This window comes from Molothrus aeneus, chromosome 6, assembly GCF_037042795.1.
Source record: "Molothrus aeneus isolate 106 chromosome 6, BPBGC_Maene_1.0, whole genome shotgun sequence".
Taxonomy (NCBI): domain Eukaryota; kingdom Metazoa; phylum Chordata; class Aves; order Passeriformes; family Icteridae; genus Molothrus; species Molothrus aeneus.
Genome location: NC_089651.1, coordinates 16,518,864 through 16,529,050, shown reverse-complemented (window position 1 = coordinate 16,529,050; position 10,187 = coordinate 16,518,864). Strand labels below are relative to the sequence as shown.

The window sequence follows — 10,187 nt, the reverse complement described above, 5'->3', positions numbered from 1 at the left end:
CAAGTTTTGAGGTTGCTTTCAATCCCTCCACCCAGCCCTCACTCCTGCTCTTCCCTTCTCCTGTGCTCATGCCTTTTTCTGCTCTTTATGTCACTTTCATGCTTTAGTCTTTTTCTCACTTGAACACTTGTCATTATCTGTTGTTGCTATTGCACTCTTCTTCACAAGCTTTCTTCTTGCTTGCACTTTTGCTCTTTCTTGCTCATGCTTTGTTCTTTGGTTTATGTTTTTGATTGTTTTTTTTTTTTTAATTTCAGCCCTTGGTTGTGCTTTCCCTTTGCTTTTTTCTTTGCACTTGTTCTACCTTCCCGTCTCTGCTAACTTTTTACTACAGCTACAGACTTCATTCTGGAAAACCTTCTCAAATTTATGCCACGTCAGTTATTAATCATTCATAGGCCTCAGGTAATGACCAAAACCAGTAGCTTTGACAGCTTTTACAGAAGAACAAATACAAGCAAAAAATACAAGTTTGCAATGAATTCTTGCAGTCACTGTTTCCCCAGCTGGAAACAATGACTGCATGAATCCATTGGAAACTTGAAGGAAAGAAAGGAATATCACTGTCCAGATACAGTACTGATATAATACTGTATCCAGAGATGCTGTGGTTCAGTATTTGCTTCAAGTTATCCAGGAACGAACTGCATTTTTAGATTGGATGTGTGCACAAAGAGGAAACCTGCCCCTCTCCAAGAGGTGCATATCTTCATATTTCCTGGGGAGGCTGTTCCTAGGGCTACTGGAAAAAGCAAGGAATTATAATAGTAAGATCACAGGGTGGAAAACAACCCATTATTTATAAAGCTGGTTACCAGCAGGGCCAGCAGCATTCAGTGGTGGAAGGGAGGCTCTAGGGGTGGGGGTCTGGTGACTTGTGACGCTGCACACATGAAAACAAAGCTTGTGGCTGATAGATTTGTTTTTATTATTATAGAACAGATGAACTAAAATAAGCCAACAATATAATTTTATGCCAACAGCCATCTTTCTAGCACAGGCGGTGACTGACTCAGTATACCCTTCTCCCCCCCTCCCCGGGCCTCTGTTCAAGGGAAAGCAAATGGTGGTGACTCTTGCACATGGTTTTGGACTGCAGTGATCCTACTCCTGTTACCTGTGCAGGTGTGCCTGGGAAAAGAAGAGGCAGGGGAGCAGAGAAAAGAGTATATATGTTGTAGGAGCAATAAGCAGAAAGGTTTGTGGATCCTCTTGCACGTTCACACTTTGTGACCGAGTAGATGGGACAACTGGAGAATCTTGCCCACTTTCAACATGTAGCAAGCTCCTAGTTGCTACTCTAGTCAAGCCAGGAGTTTCTTCCCATTCCAAGCTAACAAAGGGCAAGATGCACTCAGTGGGGGGGAGCTTTCGGCAGGGTAAGGGGCAGTCTATGTAAAACCAAACCAAAAAACCACCCCCACCCCTCCCAAAAAAACCCCAAACAAACCTGCATTTTAAGCCACTTCAAAGTAAAAGTTACTTCTTATAATATAATAGATACTTTTTAAATGGCAGGACCACCATCCTAGAAAGACCAAAGGGCTTGCACTCGAGACCAAAGAAAGAAAAATAGAAAACCAACCAACCAAACAATAGGGGGAAAAAAACCAAAACAAAACAAAAAACCAAGAGTGGCCCCACTCTCAAGCTTGGCTCTTCTCTAAAAACAGCACTCGTCATCCATCTGAATAGGTAAAAGGAGGAGTGGACAGAAAATAAAATAAAATTGGTGCAACTTCTCGCCAGCTGGCGCATGAACCCAAAGCTCCGTACAGCCCCGTACGACTGCGCGTCCTGCGTGGCAGCATCTCTGCGGTCAGCTTTCATCACTGTATATGCCGGTATGTATATCTGAACGTATACATACACATACACACAATAGATTATACTGTTCACAATGTTAGTTTGGGTCCAGGAGGAGGGCTCATCTCTCTTTCACGTGGTTCTGTGCTCCCGCGCTGTTGCTGCTCCCGTTGCCGCTGCCGTTACTGCTGCTCCCGCTGCTGCTGCTGCAGAGGACCTCCGTGAGGTCATCCATGATGGTGGTCTCTTTAGGGTCCACGAGGTTGAACTCCCTGATGAATAGGATAAAGTGTGTGTAGAGTGTGTTTAAATGTCCGTGCAGCTCCAGTGCCAAAGTCTCCTTAAAGTGTGAGGAGTAGATATGGGCCAGCACATGGAACAGGTACTTGCAGATCTTCTTCACTAGGGACTCAAATGAGTTTGGGAATTCTTTGCCTGAAAGGAAGATGGAGAAACACCATGATAGCACCAGCTGCTCACTGTCAGCCCCCCAGCAGCATCTGCGTAAGAGCAACCAGCCCAACTTACATAGCAAACGACCCGAGGGCCCTGTGTCATATCACCCTCTTTTGACAGGAATTTGGGGGACAAGGCTAAGGCAGTATTATGCATTTTCATTTGAAGTTATACTTTAAACCATAAGGGTTCAAAAATCAGGCAGCAAGTGTAGTTCTTCTCTAAAGCCACTACTTTTTAGTTACAGGCTGTAAAAATGAGAGGTTCTTCTGTGTCCTTATCTAGTTTGTCCAAGAGTGGATTTTCCCCTGGAACACCAGTTCAGAGATCCTAAAATGGAAGCCAAGGTACATGGACCGTGGTGGTGTGTGGCAGTTAGTACATAACTTTATATAACATGTTCCCTTGAACATGCTGATATTCTATCAAAGGGGAAAGAAACTACCTCCTTTGTAAGCAAAGGCTGCTGGCCTAATGTTTTCTATATTGTAATGTCCTAGTTTCCCAATTACCTCTTCAAGTGGCTCATGAAGCCAGCTGCTTTTAGTTCTGATTAAGCCCACCTACAATAGCTTCGAGTTTCTATTTTCTTCCCCTTAACCAAAGGCATTGCATGTAGCAATCTTGTTAGGATACAAATTTGAGATAAAATTACTTTGCTATTGCTTTTCAGCTTTAAAAATCACATTCTTATTTAATCTTTGTATGGAAAAGGAGACTGCAAACACTATGAGAGACAATGCAGAGCCTTGGGCAAAGAAAGCAAGCCACATTGCTGCAATCCAATTTATTACCCACATTTCTTAATGCATTGAGGCTCTAATGGAAATAGTAAAGGCACACAAAGGTTGAAGTTTGCTATCAACAAACTGTATTGAACACACAAATGCTGACTGTTTTCAGAATTTTATCCTCTATAATCCAGGCTAGATCATCTCAAAATGCCTGAAGAAAAAGAGGTGCTGATGATGAGATATAGGCCAAGGGGTCAGGTTTGTGAGACTTTCACCCTAGTTCACACATTAAGAGGGTAAGTCTTCTTTTACTGCAACCATCAACCAAAGTTATAATCTTCCTTAAAAAAAACCCAAACAACCAAAACTACAAAAGAAACCAAACTAAAACCCATCAGACCAAAATGAGAAAGCTGTCTGTTATTCAGAGACAAATGCCAACTGTCAGCTGACTGATGGCACCCCAAAGAGCCCCAGGCAGCAGCCATACCGTATTTTGTTGGAAAGACATCCTCATCTGTCACTAGTTTCTGCACTGAACTCATGACGAAGTCAACGTACTGAGGAGCAGTGCACTTGATCTTCTTTCCCCGCTCATCATACCAGTAGTACTGTCTGTGGAGAGAAGGGACAGGGTCACCACACCACACTCTGCTCCTCAGCTACTCCTCCAAGGGGCTCTGTCCAAGTAACACAAAACAACAGCTGCTACAGAACAGACTCACTTCTTTGTGCATCAAAGAACTTGAACTTGTGCTGGCCGATTTTGTCTCTCCCTATCAGTCTAGGCCAGAGTGCAGGTGGCAGCACCAAGCACAGAAAGCCTTGCTGACAAGACTGCAAGGGGAGGAGTTCTGCTGAGGGGCTGATAATTCCCTATCCATGACAGGTTTACATACGGTCTGTAGAAGTGTACAGGAAAGCATTACTGAACTATATTTAAGGGGCAACAACATTGCATAGTGACAAACTGATGAACTTCTGATGCTTAACGTCAGAGAGCATAAATTAGTTCTGTACTGCAATACTGTGAAACAGTCAGACGGTGGCTCCAGAGCACCACCTTTCCCAGCCAGGGGCTCTCTAGCACTGGCAGTGATTTCAGGTGTTCCAAAATGCAATCCCGGGGGAAGTTTTGGGGCCCCTTCTGCACATCCATCCCAGCAGTGAACTCTGCTCCTTAAGTTCCAGTTACAGACTCCCACAAACACCTGAATTTACATGTGATTCTGCCACCAGTGAATATTCCTGTTGCAACTTACCAGGAGATACTAGCTCTCCAAAAGCAACCATAATTCAATCAGTTAGCCATAATAATTTTGATTAACTGCAGCCATCCTTCAGCTAACACACAATCTGAAGGCTACAAAACAACTAAATGTTTGTTCCTTTTTAAGAAAAAGTCATGGGTAATTAAAGCATCTCTAACTGCTACTGAGAGCAGCTACCCACTTGATTAGGCAGACATAGAAAAATGTTTTACAGATAAAGAATTCAGAAAAACACTTTTCAAGTTTTTATTCCTATGTCACATTAGAAGAGCCCTGAGTTCCAGTTTATGAACTTTCTTCAGAAAGTCTAAGCTCAAGACACAGTCCTATATCATGATAGGGCTGGTAAGAAATCCATTGTACTGGTCTTCCCCAATGACACTCTTACTGTTCATGCCCCAAGCCACAAGAAAACAAGAGGAAGCTGCAGAAATAAGTAGAGGAGTTCAAGTTAGGAAAGGTAACTACAAAGTAGTTCTGAAAACATTAAGGTTTTAGAATTTTTCTTTCAGCTCCTTTTCACTATGTAGTATTTGATCACTCTGTCCTTTACTAGAGAGAAAAGGATTGACTGCAAAATTGAGTAAAAAGGTGAGTGGGTGAAAACAGTAGGAGTCAAAAGTTCTTTTCAGAGCTATGTCAGGCATCAAACCCAGCACTTGGGCCCTTAGGCACAGACTGTGCTCTTCACCACTGCTCACTACCTTTGTACAATCCACCTCTAAGGAATTACACAATGCGGTGCACCAACACAACCTTGTTTGCCTACTCCTGTAGAGAGAGACAGACTCAGGCAATTCTGCCTTATTCTGGGTCTTAAGACAATGTTGTCACCAGGAGCAGAGGCAGGTTGCACTGTTCTACCCCAGTAGCTCTCTCATGCTGCAGGAATCCTCAACTGCAAGACAGAAAGCACACTTTAGAGCTGCCCTTGGGTGCAAAACTGAGTGTTGATAATTGGATTTTAGTCAAAAGAAACAATTTGGCAACTGTACAAGTTCACTTATATTCTCACGTAAGTGAATAAATCTGCTCTAGCATCCCACTGCCCAGCCTTCCTGCCTTTCCTTGAAAATTAGGAAATTATTATGCCAAACTGGAATTAAACAGAAGAATCATTAACAGTAAGGGGATAACTACAAGGACTGTCCTGTTGATTAGTCATGTGTTTTCCTCATGTTCCAGGTGCTGTTGAACAGATTTCCCAGCTCTCATGGGAAGAGAGGAGGGAGCCCCTGACGTGCCATGAACATCTCGCACCTGGTCCATGGCTTCCACCCACGCTGCAGTTATCTCCATGAACAGGACAGCAGCGCTCTGGGGCCATGCAAGGGCTCACTTGGGCACAGAAGCCTAATTGCATTCCACCACTGGCACTGTGACAGCACAGTCCCATATTAGGGAATGGATGGGAAGCAGAAAGGACAGGAGGATGAGACTTAAGGGCACTTTTCAAAAACTGCAGATTTAAATCTCCCCAGTATGGAGACTATGAGGAATCTGCAGCTCCATTCTAAATCCCAGGGAGAAACGACTATGGGTTTACCAGAGAAAAAAGCCTGTGATGCAAATAATGAAGCATAACACATGTGAAATCACAAATGAAATCACAATACTGCATCTTAATATATCTATGTGCTTTATCCTTTTTCCTCTAAAACATTCTGGGCTAGTGTTGATGACACAGAACCCAAGGCAGAACAGGAGTTACACCAATATACAAGAAAGGCTTTTGGAAGGAGGGAAAAGCATATACAGTGGGAATTATTTTCCCTGGAAAAGGAGGAGAGACCGTCCTGGTAGAAATACCAAAAAACAGGCAACACGAAGAAAGGAGGATAGAAAGCCAGAGGCAGGAGTATAGTGCTTGTGAGCAGCTGGAACAGCTCTGATGGCTTCACAGGGGCTAAGCAGTGTTTGGATGGCAGAGAAGAGAAAGGAGGCATCATGTAAAATCATATACCTAGGGAAATGTAAAACTTACAAATTTTAATTAAGCACTCTAGAAGGAAATCCTCTCCCTATGCAGAGACACTAAGGGGAAGATAAGCATGAGAAAGGAGACTAAGATTAGAAAAAAAGAGTGATAAGCATTACAATTAAGGGATTTCACTGGACAAAAACATTTTGCAAGGTGGGCTTCCTGAAAGTTTGCATTCATTCTTCATTTCTGCCTCAGGAGTTTTGTAGACTTATCCTTTTAAGTACAGCACTTACACAAGCTCTTATTTATTACACTCACTGCAGCACTTTGAGGAGTTTTACCTAAATGTCAGCTAGAAAACCAATTTATAGCTCAGGGTGCTTTAAAGCTGGTTTGTGTAATAATAAGCTATAAAGCATACTAAATTTTAATAGTAAATACCATGTTAAAATATAGTACCTGCTTTACAACATGTGATAAACACATTAATGAGCAAAATTAAGTAATTCTCAAAGTTGTATTCATTCACCCTCATTAAAGTTTGAGGATAACTGGCCATCATGGTATTTCTCTTGGCATTATCCCACCTTGCCAGCAAATGCTTCCATCTGTTCTACACTGAGACTAAGTTTTGGTCAGATGTCTCCTAGTGACCGTAAGCAGAAATTCTCCTCCTTGCTGTGTGCAGATGGCTGTGCTATCTCATGTATCTGACAGAGGGCTGAAAGCTGCATCTGTCTGCAGTTTGTCACTTGGCTGCAGCTTCTCTCAGATGTTAAAACCTTACCTCAAATATTTAACTTCAACCAGTGCTTATTGTGCCAGCAAATACTTTAAATTTAGGACTGGGTACTTGCAGTGCAATCTGAATGTCAAGTAACTTGACAAGCAACCAGTTCTTAGTAGTTACTTGAACACCTCAACCATAAATAAAAAAAGCCTTTCTTAGGCATGACCAGAATGATGTGATCCAAAATGTATAATAAAGTACTCAGCAGGGAAAATATAAAAGTGGAACAGAATGAAGACTTTCATATGGAACTACCCAAGAAATCAGCAAGGGAAACAATGGCAAACTGCACCTAAATTCCAAGCTACTGTAATTCTATGGCAATCTTACATAGCCAGATGCTATTTTATTCCAAAGGAAAGCAACAAACAGATCACAGCCACAGAGGGCTAAGCCTGGAGTGTCCATCAGGTTAATCAGCAACTGACACCAGTGTTCAGGTGTCTCTCTTTAAACACTGGAGACAGGTCCAAGGCACAATAAGCCACAGCAACCGGTGCTCCTCCAACACAACAAGCACATCCTCAGCTAACCAGAGCTAGGAAAGGCAGAACAAAAAGATCAGGATTTGGAGAACAGAGTTATGAAAGGGGCCCACAGAGCTGAACTGTGCTGAGGTGTGTAGGCAGCTGATCTCACCTTGGTGGCTTTTTCACAGACCCACACATTTGCTAGAAGCAAGCAGCCTCCCGTTTGCAGATGTGAATCAGCCACCTGCCCCCAAGTACAGGAAGGTACTGAGGTTGTTATGATTTAGCTACACACAAGCCATTTCAAGTGCTTCACCCAAGTGCAGACATGCTTCCTGTTATTTCCAAATAGCACAATTTTTCAGTTTTCCAAAACAAAGGATAGGAACATTCTGCTATCAGTCCCTACCACTAAAAATACAGGCTACAGCTGCAGTTGCCTACAGGCACTTCCTCTCTTTATTCTGCAGCACAAGGTGCTTACAGAAAACTCTTGTTAAAGGCTCACCAGAGCAGAATGGAGCAACACTAATGCAGGTTCCCAATCACCACCTCCTTTTAGCCACTATTTCCCACCAGCCAAGGGGATAAACAGCTGAACTCTATGCTTGGGACTGCCAGTGCTACATCAGGAATTTAAACATGAGCACGCTTGGGAACAAGAATCAACAAAACACTCATCTTACTGCTCACCATTTCTTATTTAGAGACAGGCTGTCTCCTTTTGATAAAATCTGGGTCCAACAGAAATTTATTACCTTCTCTTCCAGCTTGCTTTCAAAGTCTCTAGTATGGCCTTTAACTCTCTGACACAGTTATCATTCCTTCTACATGCAAAAATACCCTCCATACACTTTGCATGCTTTTAAGTGCTCTCAAAGAAAGCCCCTGATATTAATTTCAAGTCTACAAGATAGACCAGTGCATTAAGCAAGGCTTTCCTTCTAAGAATTATGTAATGATTGTCAGAGATACAAAATAGAGGTTCTGTTGCATACATTCCCTGGGATGTTGTTTGATGTACTGTGACATTACTGCCCAGTCATCTCTTTTAAAATCCATCTCAAGTAAATTAATCCCAGGAAATGCAAGAGGGGGGAAGAAAAGGACTATCAACACATGTTGGAGGGAAAAAAACCCAAAACACAACAGGCATATTCATACTTGACTAGATCTCATATTCCACCATGTTGGACTGTGCTCATCAGGAGCAGAAGTTTATTGTAACTTTTCTGCTATTCACACTGTCCAGTAACACTACAAAGCTTTCTTCCAGAACTAACTGCTAGTCCATGTTAAAGTCTTCTAAGTTCTAGAGGCGGAAAAATGCCAAACCAAAAGTTTTCCTTACTGTTGCAAAGCTGGCACTTGTGTCCTCTGTGCCCAGGGGCTCAGGCAGAGAGCCTGTGGCTCACGTCAGGCTAGAGGTTATCCACCAGCAGCCTGGAGCTGTGTCAGCATTCCAGCTCTCAGAAGCACCCTCTGAGGTTTTCACAACTCACCTCTCCTGCCCTGCCTTCCCTGGAACCCAGCACTGTGACCAGTACAGACAGTCCTGCCCTGCCCTTGCTCAGGAGCACACTCTGTGCAGGTACAGCTGCACTGCAGGCTCAGGGCTGAGCTCTGCATGGCAGGGGCACAGCAAAGGACATGGGGACCTGTGACCCAGCCAGGTGACACTCAGAGACACAGCAGGAGCTGACAACCCCAAGACTCACTCAGGCTTTTTCAACTGTGAGACTATAAAGGCCCAGAATTCCCTTTGTTTGGGGCCCCTCCCTGGAGGCACTGGATTGAGCTGTTATGAGGTTATTTAGTTACTGTACCAAGTTAATTTTAAGGATCTGGATATCCGAGACTCTGCTATGGAAAACCTGGGTCAAGCCAGTGAGAAAAGCTGGTCTGAGTGTGGAGTGTGTAGCTGTGAAGGGGCTTTGATCCCAGCTCATGACTGACTGCCACAGTGGCTCCTGCATGGTCAGACAAAGAAGTTTCCTGAACACCCTCCTTTCCCTCTCCCCCAAGCACACACGTGGTCATTTGCCTCTCTGATCTGACCTTATAAAGCCAGCTTAGAGCACTCAGAGATTCTCCTCCTCCTAGTCCTCCACAAAAACAGATTTCCATCACACCTCCCTGCTGGAGGGAGAGAAGAGGATGCACAGCTGACACATTCTCAACAAGTAGAGACCTGCTGTAAAACACTTGCCCGGTGCCATCCAATACCAATATCCTCCCCCAGGAGACTCTGAAGACATGGAAACCTTGCACGTGTAACAAACGAAAATACTGACTTACGTATTGCACACTGCCATGGTCTGACATGACTCTCCTGTACAGAATTCTGAGATTGTACTATACTGTAAGTTGATGTGATGGAAGAAAGTTGTTGCTGAAAAATAAACAAAGTAAAGAAATTCAGAAGTAAAATACATTCAAACACTGGTTATCCTCCAGACAATTATTTAAATACAGCAAGTGAAACAACCTCAGTCTTGAGCTTGCATACAAATTTAAACATGATTTAGCTAAATGAGCCTAATGATGAACTGCAAAACAAAGAGGTACACAGAATGAAAGCTCTTGTTTTGATTTAAGATGAAAGCACCATGATGCATTAGCTCTTATTACTCACAAAGCAGCAAGACTGGAAAGTGTCTCCGTCATCAGCCTCACTTTTACAGTAGAATACTCTGCTATAAGCTGAAGGCAAACAATTTGCTACATTCTTTTGAA

At 43.2% G+C, this 10,187-nt stretch overlaps 1 protein-coding gene across 2 annotated transcripts in view; it reads right to left on the bottom strand.

The window, feature by feature from the left end:
- Positions 1 to 904: 904 nt before the first annotated feature.
- Positions 905 to 10,187, bottom strand: part of MOB2 (MOB kinase activator 2) — a 109,110-nt gene continuing 99,827 nt past the window's right edge. For both annotated transcript variants that reach the window (XM_066552496.1, XM_066552495.1), the window contains exons 3-5: positions 9,750 to 9,843; positions 3,487 to 3,611; positions 905 to 2,241 (exon numbers count right to left, since the gene is read on the bottom strand). In XM_066552496.1, coding sequence (XP_066408593.1) covers positions 1,928 to 2,241; positions 3,487 to 3,611; positions 9,750 to 9,843 — 533 coding nt within the window. In that variant the 3' untranslated portion in view covers positions 905 to 1,927. The remainder of the gene's footprint in view (positions 2,242 to 3,486; positions 3,612 to 9,749; positions 9,844 to 10,187) is intronic.